Raw genomic sequence first — 19891 nt, forward strand, 5'->3', positions numbered from 1 at the left:
CAAATAAACACACGAATTGTCACAAATAAACACGCGAATTGTCACAAATAAACACGAGAAGTGTCACAAATAAACACGATAATTATCACAAATAAGCACGCGAATTGTCACAAATAAACACGCGAATTGTCACAAATAAACACGTGAATTGTCACAAATAAACACGAGAATTTACACATATCCACACACCAATAATCACAAATAAACGAAAAATGACAAATGAACGCACGAATCAACATGTAAACAATGACAACTGAGCGCGTGAGCAACACGAGTCCACGAACAGGCGGAACGAGTCACGGAGAGTGACGCGCCAGCGAGCGCGCCGCGACGGGGGCCCCAGTCCGGGCGTGGACGTCGTGGCGACGTCGTGGCGACGTTCACGCGGGAGCGTTGGCGGCGGCGTTCGTTCGTGTTGTTGACGAAGACGACGACATATTGTCGGAAACCCGCAGTGAGTGTAACGCGTCCTGGCAAGACTGCAATAATGACAACATCAAACAATGTCATCTGTATTTATGTTGCGAGCGCCTTCACTCAAAAGCGCTTGACGTAATTGAACGAAACGGTGACAATGGAATGATTAATTGACAGGGCTGAGGAATGAGTGACAGCGACGGAGGGGTGCTTCAGGATCACCACAGGGCAGGGGAGGGACGGGAAGGAGGGGAGGGGCGAGGGGAGGGAAGGGAATGGGAAATAGAGACGGGGAGGAGGTTAAGAAGCGGGACTGCTTCATCTACAGGGGAAGTGTTGAGTCTATGGGCAGTGTTGAGTCTATGGGCAGTGTTGAGTCTATGGGCAGTGTTGAGTCTATGGGCAGTGTTGAGTCTATGGGCAGTGTTGAGTCTATGGGCAGTGTTGAGTCTATGGGCAGTGTTGAGTCTATGGGCAGTGTTGAGTCTATGGGCAGTGTTGAGTCTATGGGCAGTGTTGAGTCTATGGGTAGTGTTGAGTCTATGGGCAGTGTTGAGTCTATGGGCAGTGTTGAGTCTATGGGCAGTGTTGCACGGTTGGTACGGTGCGAAAGAAGTCCAACATACTTGCATACATACGTTGAGTCTATGGGGGGGGGGGGGTGCTGCTCATTGTACCAGGGCTACTTGATGCGAGTGGGAAGGATACAGGAGGGAGAAGGACCGAACACGGGAGAAGGAGGGACAGAGAGACGGAGGGACAGAGAGACGGAGGGACAGAGAGACGGAGGGACAGAGAGACGGAGGGACAGAGAGACGGAGGGACAGAGAGACGGAGGGACAGAGAGACGGAGGGACAGAGAGACGGAGGGACAGAGAGACGGAGGGACAGAAAGACGGAGGGACAGAGAGACGGAGGGACAGAGAGACGGATGGACAGAGAGACGGAGGGACAGAGAGACGGAGGGACAGAGAGACGGAGGGACAGAGAGACGGAGGGACAGAGAGACGGAGGGACAGAGAGACGGAGGGACAGAGAGACGGAGGGACAGAGAGACGGAGGGACAGAGAGACGGAGAGAGGATTGGGAACGAAGAGGACGAGAGGAGGGGACATGGGAGGAGATGAGAGAGGCGAGATGAGGGGGGGGGGGGGGCACGGCCATGGAGAGATTTAAAGACGAGCTTCAGGTATTTGAAAAGACAGCGGTGTCGTTCACGGGAAGCCATGGAAGTTGACGGCGCAGAGTCCAAGTGTGAGAATTAAAGGTGAGATTGCAGATGAACTCGTGCAGAGGCTGCGGGATGAATGATCAAGCGAGGCTGCTCAATGGGGCCACACGGTAGCGACCATGGCCCCCTGCTGACAGCAGGGACAGGATCCTCACCGGCTGGTGACGCTGCTACCCCCCGGGTATTTTGAGCTCTTAACGTCTTGGGTGTCACAGAATGACCCTGGAACTCAAACTTGACCCCGTGAAGAAGGGCCGCCTCCTCCGCCAGCAAGCACAAGGCGAGGATTGCCGAGCCGGCAACCCTCGCCTTGCCCCGCACGCACGCGGCTATTCCATCGCTCCACCTCACTCCCATGGACGGACTCTCGGACGCGTTCCGATGGCCACGGTAGCACTGCGATAATATCGGTAAATGATGATGAATGATGAAGGATGATGATGATGAATGATGACACGAGCAGGAGTGGTGCTGTAGTCCCAGGAGTAATGCTGCCGCTGCTGCTGACGATGTCCGCACTGCCAGCGATGCTATGGCGGGAGCCTGGAGCGCTGGTGGCAGTCGAGGGAGCGAGTCGGGGTCCCTGCTGAGCGCGCTGTGGCCGCTCCTTCCCGCCTCAGATCCGATTATGCGGGCCACTGTTGCCGGATAATCGCGTTAGACGCTGAAACGGAGATAAGATGAACAGAACAAATACCCCCACCCCCACCCTGTATTGCTTAATGTGCAAGGGAAGTTGATTCCAGTGGGGCAAGATGTTAACAACCTCGCCTGCTATGCAGGAAACCGTGGGTTCGATCGCGACTCTGACGCCTGCTGTGTATTTAGAGACCGCGTCTCCCTCTCTCTCTCCATTGCCGCGTGGATTTTTCTCCGGATCCTCCGATTTTTTCCTTCACATTTCGAATCAACATCACGCGTTTACAGTATGTAGCTGCTATACATGTCCACGGGATAAGCTGTTTCGTTGAGATATCATTTGTGATGGCCAGGTAACTTTAACAAAATATCGATATAGCTCAGTGGGCATTACCTGGTAACATAAAAGGAGTAACAGAGTACCCTCACAGACCTCAAACACAACCCCCATGCGTTGTCTCCTTTCACCGTTTCTGGGCCCAGTCTCGTTCCCTTCTTGCACCCCTCTACTGGAATCAACATTGAGCAACACTGCCCATAGACTCAACACTGCCCATAGACTTAGCACTGCCCATAGACTCAACACTACCCATAGACTCAATACTGCACCATAGACTAAACACTGCCTATAGACTCAACACTGCCCATAGACTCAACACTACCCACAGACTCAACACTGCCCATAGACTCAACACTACCCACAGACTCAACACTGCCCATAGACTCAACACTGCCCATAGACTCAACACTGCCCATAGACTCAACACTGCACCATAGACTCAACACTGCACCATAGACTCAATACTGCACCATAGACTCAACACTGCCTATAGACTCAACACTGCACCATAGACTCAACACTGCACATATATTCAACACTGCCCATAGACTCAACACTGCCCATAGACTCAACACTGCCCATAGACTCAACACTGCACATAGACTCAACACTGCACCATAGACTCAACACTGCACCATAGACTCAATACTGCACCATAGACTCAACACTGCCTATAGACTCAACACTGCACATCGACTCAACACTGCCCATAGACTCAACACTGCCCATAGACTCAACACTGCCCATAGACTCAACACTACCCATAGACTCAACACTACCCATAGACTCAACACTACCCATAGACTCAACATTGCCCATAGACTCAACATTGACTAACACTGCCCATAGACTCAACACTGCCCACAGACTCAACACTGCCCATAGACTGAACACTGCCCATAGACTCAACACTACCCATAGACTCAACACTGCCCATAGACTCAACACTGCCCATGGACACTTCCCATAGACTCAGCACTGCCCATAGACTCAACACTGCCCATAGACTCAACACTGCCCATAGACTCAATACTGCCCATAGACTCAACACTGCCCATAGACTCAACACTGCCCATAGACTCAACACTACCCATAGACTGAATACTGCACCATAGACTCAACACTGCCTATAGACTCAACACTGCCCATAGACTCAACACTGCCTATAGACTCAACACTACCCATAGACTCAACACTGCCTATAGACTCAACACTGCCCATAGACTCAACACTGCCTATAGACTCAACACTACCCATAGACTCAATACTGCACATAGACTCAACACTGCCCATAGACTCAACATTGCCTATAGACTCAATACTGCACCATAGACTCAACACTGCCTATAGACTCAATACTGCACCAAAGACTCAACACTGCCTATAGACTCAACACTGCCCATAGACTCAACACTGCCCATAGACTCAGCACTGCCCATAGACTCAACACTGCCTATAGACTCAACACTACCCATAGACTCAACACTGCCTATAGACTCAACACTGCCCACAGACTCAACACTGCCTATAGACTCAACTCTACCCATAGACTCAACACTGCCCATAGACTCAACACTGCCTATAGACTCAACACTACCCATAGACTCAACACTGCCTATAGACTCAACACTACCCATAGACTCAACACTACCCATAGACTCAACATTGCCCATAGACTCAACACTGCCTATAGACTCAACACTACCCATAGACTCAACACTGCCTATAGACTCAACACTGCCCACAGACTCAACACTGCCTATAGACTCAACTCTACCCATAGACTCAACACTGCCCATAGACTCAACACTGCCTATAGACTCAACACTATCCATAGACTCAACACTGCCTATAGACTCAACACTACCCATAGACTCAACACTGCCTATAGACTCAACACTGCCCATAGACTCAACACTGCACCATAGACTCAACACTGCACCATAGACTTAACACTGCCCATAGACTCAACACTGCCCATAGGCTCAACACTGCCCATAGACTCAACACTGCACCATAGACTCCATTCCCCTCTTGACGCCTCACCTCTTCTTTACTGCCCATTCTCTTCCCTCGCCCCTCCACTCCTTCCACTCCCTCCCCTTCCATTTCGTGATCCCGAAGCACCCCTCGATCGCCATCACGCATTTCTTCAACCTTGCACCACCCTGCCAACTACAATGTTCCATTCTCTGTCGCCGTTTTGTAAGCTACGTCAAGCCCCTTGAGTGAAGGCACTGGCTATATAAATATACGATGATATTAGATTATAATCTAATATCATTATCAAAGTTTTAAGAGGTAAGAGTGTACCGCGTTTCTCTTGAATTTAGCGGCGATGTTATGATTTGTAAGCGCTTGAGGGAATTGAATCGATGATGGTGGTGGTGAGGAAGGGAATTCCCAATGTACCTTCATTTAAAGAACAGTCCGTATGTACCCACACGAGTACACGCACGTGCACCCAGCCTGCTGAATGGACAATCATCGCTTCGACGCTGCGTCGTTGGAATCTCGGTCTACTGTCTCTCTCTGTGTGTGCGTGTGTCTCTGTGTGTGTCTCTGTGTGTGTGTCTGTGTGTGTGTCTGTGTGTGTGTCTGTGTGTCTGTGTGTGTGTCTGTGTGTGTGTCTGTGTGTGTCTCTGTCTGTGTGTGTGTGTCGGTGTGTGTCTCTGTCTGTGTGTCTGTGTGTGTGTGTCTCTGTCTGTGTGTGTGTGTGTCTGTGTGTGTGTCTGTGTGTGTGTCTGTGTGTGTGTGTCTGTGTGTGTCTGTGTGTGTGTCTGTGTGTGTGTGTCTGTGTGTGTGTCTCTGTGTGTGTGTGTCTGTGTGTGTGTCTGTGTGTGTGTGTCTGTCTGTGTGTGTTTGTGTGTGTCTGTGTGTGTCTCTGTCTGTGTGTGTCTGTGTGTGTGTATCTGTGTGTGTGTACGTCTATGCGGGCGTAGTGCTGGCCACACATCCCCTCGCGTGCCGTACCGGCCTTCATAGGTGCTCGTTAACGGCACTTGCCCCAACAGTCTGTTAAGGCTATGAGGGGGATCTTTGTCTTGTATATGCCGATAGGTTATACATACACGTATTTTACGGACTATGTGTGTGTGTATATGTAGATGTGATACATAGACATGGGCATAATGTGGACTGTGTGCATATATAAGTGATGCATACACGAGTAAAGAGTGTGGACTTTATAATTGTGTATACGTGACGATTTAAAGCTTTCGTGACTGCAGGGATTCATCTTCTTGGTTCTTTCGGTAAAGTCACGTAGAAGGGAAGTAATAAAATAATAAAAATAAAACATAATAAAACAATTCTCACAGTGAGAATTGTTTTATTATGTTTTATTTTTATTATTTTATTACTTCCCTTCTACGTGACTTTACCGAAAGAACCAAGAAGATGTGTATACGTGATGCATACACGTGTGTATAGTGTGGATTATATAAGTATGTATATATTACAATAACGCAGTGATTCACATTCTCTTTGCGTTCATCATCAGGAAGGGGATGATGACGAACGCTTGTGTTGAGATCGAAACGTTGTAGTTTTTTGTTATTTTCTTTGCACCTGTCTACGTGACTTTACCGAACGACCCGAAGAATATGAATTCCTGCAGTCACGAAAGCTTCGAGTCGAGAAGTGATTCCCAATGACGTCACGACGATGGCGTGGTCACGATTACGCATTGATTTCCATTGTAGTGACACTGATAACGCAGTGTGTGATTTACATTGTAGTTACACTGATAACGCAGTGTGTGATTTACATTGTAGTTACACTGATAACGCAGTGTGTGATCCACATTGTAGTTACAATGATAACGCAGTGTGTGATCTACATTGTAGTTACAATGATAACGCAGTGTGTGATCTACATTGTAGTACAATATATATAACGCAGTGTGTGTTTGATTCCCATTGTAGTTACACTGATAACGCAGGGAATGAAGCGTAAGATGGAGGCTCCATTGGTGCGCAAGGGAAGTGTGGAGCGGACTGAGAGTGAGGCAAATACAAAGATCCCCCGTATAGCCTTAGCAGACTTTACGGGCAAGTGTGTGTTAGCGAGCACCTATGAAGGCCGGTACGCTACTCGAGGGGTGGGTGGCCAGCAACCACGCCCGGCTGCCTTTGTTTCCAGGGTGGCGATGTTTACACACCGCACCAGGTACTCATTTGAGGCTGAGTCGACCTAGGGGAGTCTTGACCACCCACCCCTCTTGTGTGCCGTTCCGGCCTAACAGTGTGTTCAACGGCTATACGGGTGATCTTTGTGTGAGTTAGTGTGAGTTCGTGTGAGTTAGTGTGTGTTTGTATTAGTGTGTTTGATAGTTAGTGTGTGTGTACGTGTGTCTGTGTGTCCGTGTGTCTGTGTGTACGTGTGTGTGGGGAGCGGTAGTGTAGCGGTTAGCGCGCTGCGTTACGAACCTGGCGACCCGGGTTTGACTCCCTCTCACGGCCAACACCACTGATGATTATCTGACCGGTCCTGGGCCTCCCCTATTTCGACTAAGCTTCAAATGAGTACCTGGTGCGATGTGTAAACATCTCCACTAGGGAGACAAAGGCGGCCGGGCGTGGTGTTGGCCACCCCCTCGTTTGCCGTGCCGGCCTTTATAGGTGCTCGCTAACACCACTCGCCCCAACCGTCTGCTAAGGCTGCACGGGGGATCTTTGGCTTTGCTTGTGTCCACTTGCACGTGGCGCTGTGCGGGGTGTCCGTGGCGTTGGTCGGAGTCCATCAGCGGCGCTCGTAGGGGGCTAATCGGGGAGGGGTGGGTTGGGGTGGTGGGGGGGGGTTCGCGGGGCCCCCCCGTGGGCCCTCACTGCAGCTGCTTTTCTTTATGCCTCAGTCCTGGGCGGTGGGAAAGCGCGCGGCCCCGGGACCCGCTCGGCCGAGACCAAACCCCGGGCCCCCCCCGCGGAGCCCCGCGCACCCCGGGCCCCCCCCGCGGAGCCCCGCGCACCCCTGCAGCGGTGAGCGACGCCGCTGCTGCTGCTGCTGTGGGCACGGCACGGGTTGGGGAGGGGGGCAGAGTGAGTGGTGAGGATCTCACTCACCATGACGGGGGGGGGCAGAGTGAGTGGTGAGGATCTCACTCACCATGACGGGGGGGGGGGGCAGAGTGAGTGGTGAGGATCTCACTCACCATGACGGGGGGAGGGGGGCAGAGTGAGTGGTGAGGATCTCACTCACCATGACGGGGGGGGGGGCAGAGTGAGTGGTGAGGATCTCACTCACCATGACGGGGGGGGGGGCAGAGTGAGTGGTGAGGATCTCACTCACCATGACGGGGGGAGGGGGGCAGAGTGAGTGGTGAGGATCTCACTCACCATGACGGGGGGGGGGCAGAGTGAGTGGTGAGGATCTCACTCACCATGACGGGGGGGGGCAGAGTGAGTGGTGAGGATCTCACTCACCATGACGGGGGGGGGGGGGCAGAGTGAGTGGTGAGGATCTCACTCACCATGACGGGGGGAGGGGGGCAGAGTGAGTGGTGAGGATCTCACTCACCATGACGGGGGGGGGGCAGAGTGAGTGGTGAGGATCTCACTCACCATGACGGGGGGAGGGGGGCAGAGTGAGTGGTGAGGATCTCACTCACCATGACGGGGGGAGGGGGGCAGAGTGAGTGGTGAGGATCTCACTCACCATGACGGGGGGGGGGGGGCAGAGTGAGTGGTGAGGATCTCACTCACCATGACGGGGGGGGGGGCAGAGTGAGTGGTGAGGATCTCACTCACCATGACGGGGGGGGGGCAGAGTGAGTGGTGAGGATCTCACTCACCATGACGGGGGGAGGGGGGCAGAGTGAGTGGTGAGGATCTCACTCACCATGACGGGGGGGGGGGCAGAGTGAGTGGTGAGGATCTCACTCACCATGACGGGGGGAGGGGGGCAGAGTGAGTGGTGAGGATCTCACTCACCATGACGGGGGGGGGGGGCAGAGTGAGTGGTGAGGATCTCACTCACCATGACGGGGGGAGGGGGGCAGAGTGAGTGGTGAGGATCTCACTCACCATGACGGGGGGGGGGCAGAGTGAGTGGTGAGGATCTCACTCACCATGACGGGGGGAGGGGGGCAGAGTGAGTGGTGAGGATCTCACTCACCATGACGGGGGGGGGGGCAGAGTGAGTGGTGAGGATCTCACTCACCATGACGGGGGGAGGGGGGCAGAGTGAGTGGTGAGGATCTCACTCACCATGACGGGGGGGGGGGGGCAGAGTGAGTGGTGAGGATCTCACTCACCATGACGGGGGGAGGGGGGCAGAGTGAGTGGTGAGGATCTCACTCACCATGACGGGGGGAGGGGGGCAGAGTGAGTGGTGAGGATCTCACTCACCATGACGGGGAGGGGGGCAGAGTGAGTGGTGAGGATCTCACTCACCATGACGGGGGGAGGGGGGCAGAGTGAGTGGTGAGGATCTCACTCACCATGACGGGGGGGGGGGGCGATTCCCAATGCTCACGCCTCATCTCCGTTCAGATCGCGCACTCAGGCGGGGTAGAGAGCGCTGATGGCTGCTTGACTGGTGTGTGTGTGTACCCGTGTGTGTGTACCCGTGTGTGTGTACCCGTGTGTGTGCATGTGTGTGCATGTGTGTGTGTGTACCCGTGTGTGTGCATATGTGTGTGCATGTGTGTGTTCATGTGTGTGTGCATGTGTGTGTGCATGTGTGTGTGCATGTGTGTGTGCATGTGTGTGTGCATGTGTGTGTGCATGTGTGTGTGCATGTGTGCACTCGCCCTAACAGTCTGTCACAGGCTAACCGTGAGCGCTGTGCTGCGCTACGAACGGGGCGATCCGAGTTCGTTTCCTGCTCCCGGCCAAAATCGGCGATTATCTGAACCGGTCTTAGGCCTCCCCGACGTCGACTCAGCCTCAAATGAGTACCTGGTGCAGTGTATCAACCTAGCCACTAGGGAGACAAAGGCGGCCTGGACGTGGTGCTGGCCACCCACCCCCTCGTGTGCCGTGCCGGCCTTCATAGGCGCTGCTCGCTAACAGCACTTGCCCCGACAGTCTGTTACGTCTATCCGGGGTATCTTTTTCTCTGTGTGTGCGGCACGCGGGGCGCGTTGTAGCAATCAACGGGCGCGGGCAGCGCGTCGCGACTGGGGCGGCTCGGCACGCTACGTGGCAGTGCGCGCGGACGACGTGCGGCCAGCAACAAGCAGCCCTCCTCCTCCAGCTGTGCGAGTCGAGCTCGATGTCGCTAGCGACGGCGATGACTCGGGGTGGGGGGTGGTGGGGGGTGGGGGGATGGGGGGGGCGAGAGTCGCAGCCACGCGAGTGGCCTCGCTCGCCAGCGCTGAAAAAGCAGAAAAACCAAAATCACGCAGCATCGTCACAGCGCGAGGCATCGTGACACATCACACAGTGAGGCATCGTGACACATCACACAGTGAGGCATCGTGACACATCACACAGTGAGGCATCGTGACACATCACACAGTGAGGCATCGTGACACATCACACAGTGAGGCATCGTGACACATCACACCGTGAGGCATCGTGACACATCACACAGTGAGGCATCGTGACACATCGTGACACATCACACAGTGAGGCATCGTGACACATCACACAGTGAGGCATCGTGACACATCACACAGTGAGGCATCGTGACACATCACACAGTGAGGCATCGTGACACATCACACAGTGAGGCATCGTGACACATCACACAGTGAGGCATCGTGACACATCACACAGTGAGGCATCGTGACACATCACACAGTGAGGCATCGTGACACATCACACCGTGAGGCATCGTGACACATCGCACCGACGAGGCATCGTGAAGCATCGCACCGACGAGGTTACCTGCTGTGCGAATCGGTTTGGGCAGATGTAACGTCCAGCAAGAACGCAGCAAGCTGCAGCACCCCAGCGACAGGACCACGCGCAGTTGCTCAGATGTCGGCTGACCCCTGCAGCATTCTGCAAAACGGACGAAAGATGTAAGCGTCAAAATGCAGCAGCGAGCGAAGTTTTCATTTAGAATCTCCAGCTGCCAGCTCGCGATGGCCATCCGAGGAGGAGGAGGCCGAACATCGCGGGGCATGAACAGAGACCGAGTGGGGGGGGGGCACGTGCTGCGTGCGTCACGTGTCCGTGTAGACGACGGCGAGACACAGGATACAACAATACACATCTTCAGTCTTTTTTCATTCGCGATTTCGTTCGTGAGGTTTGGAAGTTGAGATGAGAATCGAGGCAGATGCTTGCACGGTTCTTGCACGGGCTGACGTGCCCAGTTGGAGTGCAGGACTCACTCACTCAGAGACCACGTGCTGGAGTGGAATTGGCGCTCACAAGTGAGCACATTTAGTTTGATTCGCATGCAGGTGGAGTTATTACAGGGCTATCTTGGAGGTTTGTTTACCGGCTGTAAAGTTCGTCTTGAGATCTCAGCTGTGCAGGATACGAGGGGGATGTCTCGGGGGGCCCAGCCAGGGGGTTTGGTTGCTCGCTGTGGCCCCACGATTTGTATCTGCGCTGGAGGAGGTCGCTCGTTGGGGAGGGCCCCCCCCCCTCGTCCCCCACACCCCCCACCCGTGTTACCCCCGCTCGCTCTGCACCGCGGCGTCATTCATTGCAAACGTGACATTACCTCGAGTCAGGCAGCGTCTCCTTGACATACGGCGCTTTACAACGATTATAAAAGTGTATTAAGATAATGGTGGTTGAACTAAAGAAAGGGGGTTGTTATTAAGAGTGGGGTAGTGATAGGGGTTGGGGTAGTGATGGGGGTAGTGATGGGGGTTGGGGTAGTGATGGGGGTTGGGGTAGTGATGGGGGTAGTGATGGGGGTTGGGGTAGTGATGGGGGTTGGGGTAGTGATGGGGGTAGTGATGGGGGTTGGGGTAGTGATGGGGGTTGGGGTAGTGATGGGGGTTGGGGTAGTGATGGGGGTTGGGGTAGTGATGGGGGTAGTGATGGGGGTAGTGATGGGGGTTGGGGTAGTGATGGGGGTAGTGATGGGGGTTGGGGTAGTGATGGGGGTTGGGGTAGTGATGGGGGTTGGGGTGGTGATAGGGGTTGGGGTAGTGATGGGGGTAGTGATGGGGGTTGGGGTAGTGATGGGGGTTGGGGTAGTGATGGGGGTTGGGGTGGTGATAGGGGTTGGGGTAGTGATGGGGGTAGTGATGGGGGTTGGGGTAGTGATGGGGGTAGTGATGGGGGTTGGGGTGCGGCTCGTCGTTGCTGGAGGACAGGGACAGGGAGTAGCCGCAGGATGGGGGCTATGGGAGACGAGCTGGGAGTTGTTTTAAGGGAGGATCGGAAGCTGCCGGTTATCGTGAAGAAGGTCGCTCTGCGTGCTGCAGTGGGAGTCGGTTCAGTGAAGGGGAGCGAGAAGGGAGGTGGAGCGGGAGACTGGGCACAGCAGGGCGAGGGGGCACAGCGAGGAACGGTGGGGGCTGGGAGCGCCAGGAGGACGGGGATGGGGGGGTCAGAGTGGTGAGAGACGAGAGGCAAAATATCATCTCGCGGTCGCCGAGTAGAGCCACGGACGCGAGTTGGAACAGCTTCCTGGCGGTGGGTCCGCGCCAACGCTTGCTCTGCGGTTCTCTATGTGTTAAGATGTTTTCAGCCAATTGGTAGTGAGCGTTGTTATCCACGTGGGAGGGAACGTTCTCCGCCACCGTGCGGATGGGATGGCTGATCTCAGTCCACACTTCGCTGGACTCTGCTGCATTCGCCTGGCAGAGGCGGGGTACTGCACCTCGGCCGACGCGCACGGTGAAGGGGAGACTCGCGACATCGCTACTCTGTGTGCGACCCACCAACCTCCGCTGCTGCTCCCACAGCGCTGGATCGCAGGCCACGCTGTGTGCAGCCACCAGCGCGCCACGCGGGCTTCTCGTTTATTATCGGGGGGGGGGGGTGCAGGGAGGGTAGTGGGGGTCAGATGTTCATTGACAAAGAGGTGCCCACGCGGGTGCCACTGAACGATGCATTCGGGCCTGCAGACTGACCCACGGCACGGGGATGTCATCCGAATATTGTTTCTGGTCGCGATTATTTTTTATTTAAAAAAATCGGATCCGCCTCGTGGGGCAGCACGGGGCAGCACGGGACAGCACGGAGCAGCACGGAGCCGCCGTGAATGTCGCGAGTGCGCGCGACTCCCTTCCCCTCCGCCACCCCAAAGCGACGTCCATCACCTCGCCGGGTTCCGCAGAGGCTCCCCCCCCCCGGCCTGCGCGTGCTTCTCTGTGCGTCTGTGGGTGTCGGTGTGCGTGTCTGTCTGTGTGTCTGTGTAGGTTGACTTAGCCTCAATTCAGTACCTGGTGCGGTGTGTAAACATCGCCACTGGGGAGACAAAGGCGGCCCGGCGTGGTGCTGGCCACCCACCCCCTCGTGTGCCGTGCCGGCCTTTATAGGTGCTCGCTAACAGCACTTGTCCTAACAGTATATTAAGGCTATACGGGGGATATTTGTCTTTGTGTGTGTGCGCGTGTCCGTGTGTGTTTGTGTGTAGAGAGCAGTGGCGTAGCGGTTAGCGCGATGTGCTACGAACCCGGCGATCCGGGTTCGATTCCCGCTCACGGTCGACCCCAGTGACGATTATCTGAACCGGTCCTGGGTCTCCCCTAGGTCGACGCAACCTCAAATTAGTAACTGGCGCGGTATGTAAACATCGCCACTGGGGAGACAAAGGCGGTCGAGCGTGGTGTTGGCCTTGCGACCTACAAAGGTGCTTGCTAACAGCACTTGCTCATTGCTCCTACAGTCTGTTAAGGCAATATGGGGATTAGTCTCTGCGTGTCTGCGTGTCTGTGTGCGTATTTCTGTGTGCGTGTCTGGCGGGGAACGCACAGACTGTAACGACTACAGGGACATCTTCTTCGGTGTGCCGGGAAAGGTTCTGGCAAGGATTATTCAACATCACCTTGCCATTCGTGACTGCAGGGATTCATCCTCTTGGTTCTTTCGGTAAAGTCACGTAGAATGGAAATAATAAAATAATAAAGTAAAACATAATAAAATCATTCTCACGACGTTTCGGCCACAACGCAAGCAGAATTATTTTATAATGTTTTATGTTATTATTTTATTATTTCCATTCTACGTGACTTTACCGAAAGAACCAAGAAGATGACCTTGCCAGGCACGTTGAGGAGAGGCTTGTCGAGCACCCCGTGTGGTTTCAGGCCATTATTAACCTGGTCAAGGCCAATGATACGTGTGTTATACGTGTGTATGTTGATCTTTCGCACCGTACGGATGTGCGGATTTCCCATCAATAGGCCAGGGTTCTGGGTTGTTCGTCGTGCTTTCGGAGTCCCTGACTCTGCTCACAATCATTAATGATCTCCATGATGGTGGGCTAGCCAGGGTAAAGCTCCATGATTGGGAGTCAGAATCATTCCCCGTTCACCTTGGGGTGCGACAGGGATGTCATCTAGCTCCTACATGATTTAACACATTTTTCCACCACGTAGTTCTGTTACAACCGTCCGCTCCACAGGACGGGTTCTGTGAACCAGGACAGCATTGGAAGGATGCCCCCTTGTGTTCCCCATTTTTAATAGGGGGCACCGCACTGATTGCAACAACTACCGGGGCATTCAAAATTGCCTCGCTAGGAATTCTGAGGAGAGGCTTGTTGAGCCCCAATGTGGGTTTCACACCGGGGCACCATTTCCTTCGTCCGTCTGCGACAGCGGACGTGCATTTGGAGTCCCAGATCCTCTGCTCACAATCATTAAGGACCTTCACGAATACATTATGAGGTTGGACTCAGTACACACACAGTGCTTGCCACAAATGAACCACAATACCTTGCTGATCTCGTCAACGTGAACTCCGGTCATCCTCGCAGCGGCTTTTGGCGAGCCATCGAACAAAGATGGCCACTGCATCGCGCTTTCAGATGCGCGTCTGCGGCCGTCTGGAAGGTTCTTCCTTCCGACATTAGGAAGCCACTGGAGCTATGCGCTTTTAAATCTCGATTTGAAAATTAATTTCTTTAAAACTGCTTTTTGTGTTTGGTTTATTGTCCTACACCCGCACCTCCCATGAGCACGGTTTTCTACGTACGGTGCGAAATAAGTTAAACGCACAGTGCACACGTGGTGGTGGTGGGCAGGCCCGGATAAAGCTGTGTGACCGGGAGTCGGAGACATTTTCTGTTCACCTTGGAGTGCAACAAGGATGTCCTCTGTCCCGTACACTATTTAACATCTTGGACTGAGATAACTGGCAATTAACTCATAGCCACAACTTGGTTTTGTTTTTATATTTTAAATAACTATAGATAGTAAAAGTATATCTATTTTTTCTCATTGTATAGACTTGTCCGATGTTCATGGGGTAAGGTTTGAATGCCATGGTGGTGCATTGAGTGGCATATTTGTGCCAGAAAGGCGCTACGGGTGTCAACAAAACTCGACTCGACCTTACAGACAGTCAACCCATGGGGCACCTGGGTCTGTCCCGTGACCTCCTGTCAGGGAGCCTTTGACATTTCACCTGGCCTCAGAGTGTACCTAGCCTGGCACAAGCGTCATGGTGACGTCACCGCCACTGGGTGGCGAACGGAGATTATTGTTGTTGTTGTGAGCTGCAGTGTTGGTGAGTGAGTGACTGAGTCCGTTTATGAGTGACTTCGTGGGCGAGTGAATGAGTAGGTTTGTGAGTGAGCGTTGCTCTGCCCTGCACTGTGGTGAGTGAGTGTTGACGTAAGCTGTACTGTGTTGTTGTTGTGGACTGCCGTGTGGTGAGTGAGGAATGAGTGAGTTTGTGAGTAAGAGTTATTGTCCCCTGTACCGTGGTGAGTGTTGGTGTGAGCTGTTACTGTGGTCTTGTTGTGGACTGCCGTGTGGTGAGTGAGGAATGAGTGAGTTTGTGAGCGAGTGTTGTGAGCTGCTGTGTGATGACAGTCCATGGGCCAGAGCAGAATTCGGTACCGCCTTGGGTATCAACACTACAGCAGTGCCTGTTTATTTATAGGGCTGACAAAGAGCGAATGATCTGATATCCCGGCTCATTTGAAACATATTTCACATAATTCATTAGTATCGGGCGCATATAGGAATTGGAACCGAGAAAAGTGACACCACGTGGGGTAACAGCGACCAGCAAAACATCTCCCCTGAGTGCGGCGAATGAGTGAGTGAGCGGGTGAGTAGCTGAGTGAGTGGACAAGCGGGTGAGTGAGTGAGCGGGTGAGTGAGTGGACAAGCGGGTGAGTGAGTGAGTGAGCGGGTGAGTAGCTGAGTGAGTGGACAAGCGGGTGAGTGAGTGAGCGGGTGAGTGAGTGAGCGGGTGAGTAGCTGAGTGAGTGGACAAGCGGGTGAGTGAGTGAGCGAGTGAGTAGCGGAGTGGGACAAGCGGGTGAGTGAGCGAGCGAACGGGTGAGTAGCTGAGTGAGTGGACAAGCGGGTGAGTGAGTGAGTAGCTGAGTGAGTGGACAAGCGGGTGAGCGAGCGAGGGAGTAGCTGAGTGAGTGGACAAGCGGGTGAGAGAGTGAGCGGGTGAGTAGCTGAGTGAGTGGACAAGCGGGTGAGTGAGTGAGTAGCTGAGTGAGTGGACAAGCGGGTGAGCGAGCGAGGGAGTAGCTGAGCGAGTGGACAAGCGGGTGAGAGAGTGAGCGGGTGAGTAGCTGAGTGAGTGGACAAGCGGGTGAGTGAGTGAGCGAGTGAGTAGCGGAGTGGGACAAGCGGGTGAGTGAGCGAGCGAACGGGTGAGTAGCTGAGTGAGTGGACAAGCGGGTGAGTGAGCGGGTGAGTAGCTGAGTGAGTGGACAAGCGGCTGAGTGAGTGAGCGGGTGCGTGGGCGGGTGAGTCGGGGTGAGTTGTGTTGGCTTGCAGTGCGTGGTGGATGATGAGACGATTGGGGGTTGTCAGCGGGGTGCACAGGCACACATAACCCCGACGTGCCACGAAGGAGGGCCTTTGCCTGAAACATCGCCTCTATGAGGTTTGTTTTCCACTTCAAGGCCACGCGTTGGCGTTGGCTGGGAGATACCGCGGGTAGTGCGTGTGTGGAGACCATGCGTTGGAGAGCGGTGGCGCAGCGGTTAGCGCGCTGCGCTACAAACCCGGCGATCCGAATTCGATTCCCGCTCACGGCCACCAACACCAGTGGCGAATATCTGAAGCGGTTCTGGGCCCCCCCGAAGTCGACTCAGCCTCAAATGAGTACCTGTTGCGGTGTGTAAACATCGTCACTGGGGAGACAAAGGTGGCCGAGCATGGTGCTGGCCACCCACCCCCTCATGTGCCGTCCCGGCCTCTATAGGTGTTGCTACTCGCTAACAGCACTTTCCCCAAGAGTATGTTAAGGCTACACGGGGGGTCTTTGTCTTTGAGGCGTCTATGAGTTGAGTTCCTGGCCACGGCTAACAACAGTGGCGACGAGAGATGTCCGAACCGCTGCTGGATACCCCCCCCCCCCCACTTCACTAACCCACGATGACCAGCGTGGTGAAGTATGGTCAAACAACCTCCCGTAACTAAGGCATAGGGAGGCCGTCATCCAGCAATGGATTGTCACGAGTGGGGGGGTGGGGGCGCGGTCAGTGTGTGCTGCAAGACTTGTCGCGTGTACTGCGTGTGTATTCACGTGTGTACTCACGTGTGTACTGCGTGTACGGTGTCGCGCCGGACTGCGTACTCACTGGTTGCGCTGTGACCTGCAGCCTGTGTACTAACGCTGTGGTGATGCTGTGCGTGTGTGCTGTGCGTGTGCTGTGCCCCGTGTGTTCTGTGCGTGTGCTGTGCCCCGTGTGTTCTGTGCGTGTGCTGTGCCGTGTGTGTGCTGTGTGTGCTGTGTGTGTGCTGTATGTGCCGCGTGTGTGCCGCTTGTGTGCTGTGTGTGCTGCGTGTGTGCCGCGTCTGTGCTGCGTGTGTGCTGTGTGTGCTGCGTGTGTGCCGCGTGTGTGCTGTGTGTGTGCTGTGTGTGTGCTGTGCCCCGTGTGTGCTGCGTGTGCTGTACCGTGGCGTACGGTCCTGTGCTGGTCTGCGTGTTCACTGCGTGTTCCATATGTGCTGCGTGTATAATACATACCGTGTGTGCGCTGTGTGTATCGTGTGTACTGTGTGTGCACTGCGCGTGCGTTGTGTGCATGCTATCTGTTCTGCATGTGTGTGCTGCACGTGTGTACTGCACGTGCCATGTTTCATTCGGCGTTCTGCGTACACCGCGTGTCCCACGTGTACCGCCTACTCCACTTGTTCCACGTGTCCCGCGTGTGCCACCACCACCATCATCACCACGCGCGCGCGCGCAGCCTGTAAGCGCAAGGAGCAGGAGCAGGGCCGCGACAGCGGCGCCTCGCAGCCCAAGAAACCGCGCCTCGTCTTTACCGACGTGCAGAGGCGCACGCTGCTCGCCATCTTCAAGGAGAACCGCCGGCCCTCCAAGGAGATGCAGGTGACCATCGCCCAGCAGCTGGGCCTGGAGCTCACCACGGTCAGCAACTTCTTCATGAACGCGCGGCGCCGCAGCCTCGACAAGTGGCAGGACGAGGGCGGGGGGTTGCTGGGGGGGGCCGCCTCGTCAGGGGGGGCGGGAGCCTCCTCCTCCCAGCAGCAGCCGCCTTCGTCTTCCTCCGCGGCGTCCTGCGGCGGCGGCGGCAGCAAGGCTTGAGGGAGTGTGCGGAGCGGCGTGACGTGAGATCGGCAGTGGCGAGAGGGAGGGGGCGGCGCAGGGGAGATGATGTGAACGGAAGGAGGCGAAGGGACCGATGGCGATGAGTCTTCGCCTGCGCCGACGACCTCGTGAAGAGCAGCCGCACCCCTCCCGCCCCCCACCGTAACTCCACCTGAGACGCCCCCCCCCCGCACTCCCATCTAGCCCCCACCCCTCCCTCCCCTCTAGCCCCCACCCCTCCCCCCGCACTCCCCCCACTCCCCGCCCCCCTGACACAAGAACATTGTGTTGCAAACGAAACCAAAGATGGATTTTTTTTCTTCAAAGGAAAAAAAACCCAAAAAACATTGAAAACCTCAAAATTGAACACGAGAAGAAGGGCGATCATCACGGGTCTTAGTAGCACCTTAACCACCCCCTCCCTTTGGGAGCCCCCCCCCCCTCCACTCCTCCAGGGCGCTCATTCTCAAAGCTGCGTCTACGTTGAGAGCGCCACCTCGACTCCTGCCTCGGGAGCTCCGTGATGCGGGGGGGGGGGGGGCTGCGGAGGACTCGGGCCCCCCACCACGGCGGGCGGGGGGAGGGGCGGGGGGAGGTCCTGGACGAGGGGAGATGAGTTGAAAGCGCTTCCCACCATCGTTCTGGCAGTATTAATATTATTGTTGCGATGTATAATTACGCATTATTTATTATTAGTATTTGGTTTGTTCGTTGTTGTGAGGCGTCACCCTCACGCCTCCTCCGATGCGGCGATGTCGCCTCGGCGTCCCGTCGGGTGGCTGTGTGTGTTGTTGTTGTTGTTGTTTGTTGACGATGATTTACCCCCCCTGCTAGCCGATGGCTCTGATGACGCTCAGCGTCACCCCTCATCGTCAGCGTCACCCCCCCTCATCATCATCAGCGTCACCCCCCTCATCATCATCAGCGTCACCCCCCCTCATCATCAGTGTCACCCCCCCTCATCATGTGTCACCCCTCATCATCAGTGTCACCCCCCCCTCATCATCATCATCAGTGTCACCCCCCTCATCATGTGTCACCCCTCATCATCAGTGTCACCCCCCCCCTCATCATCATCATCAGTGTCACCCCCCCTCATCATGTGTCACCCCTCATCATCAGTGTCACCCCCCCCTCATCATCATCAGTGTCACCCCTCATCATCATCATCGTCACCCCTCATCATCATCATCGTCACCCCTCATCATCATCGTCACCCCCCTCATCATCGTCGTCAGTGTCTCCCCGTAGCCCGCGAGGCGACGCGGCCTGGGCTCGATCCTCAGGACGCGCCACCTCGGGCGGGGTGGCGATCTGTGTGCGTCACATCTCCTGCAGCCTCTCTCGCTTCTTCTCGACTCTTTCATCTCCACCCTGCATCACCCCCCCCCCCCCCCCGAACAACAATCGTAGGGGGTGGGATCATTCATCCGAGCCACGCGCACTATCGGGAGTCACCAGAGACGTAGCGATGAGTGGTGAGCCGTCCATCCTCCTCCTCCTCGCCGGGGGAGCGAGGCAGGGAGGCAGGGATCCAAGGATTGCGGCGGTGTCGATGGAAGGGAGAAGCCCAGGGAGCGACAGCGGCGAGGGGAGCGGTGCCTGGACAGGAGGGTGGGGCGCGGGTGGGTGGAGCCGAGCGAGCGAGCGCAG

General features: G+C 55.3%; 1 protein-coding gene across 1 annotated transcript in view; it reads left to right on the top strand.

Moving 5' to 3' along the window:
- The window catches only part of LOC133354209 (hepatocyte nuclear factor 6-like), a 35559-nt gene extending 17169 nt beyond the window's left edge, over positions 1-18390 (top strand). Inside the window, 1 exon segment of the mRNA XM_061570872.1 lies at positions 17877-18390. Coding sequence (XP_061426856.1) covers positions 17877-18235 — 359 coding nt within the window. The 3' untranslated portion in view covers positions 18236-18390.
- Positions 18391-19891: the final 1501 nt, after the last annotated feature.

Source organism: Lethenteron reissneri, chromosome 46 (assembly GCF_015708825.2).
Source record: "Lethenteron reissneri isolate LAM-NWPU_2019-01 chromosome 46, ASM1570882v1, whole genome shotgun sequence".
Taxonomy (NCBI): domain Eukaryota; kingdom Metazoa; phylum Chordata; class Hyperoartia; order Petromyzontiformes; family Petromyzontidae; genus Lethenteron; species Lethenteron reissneri.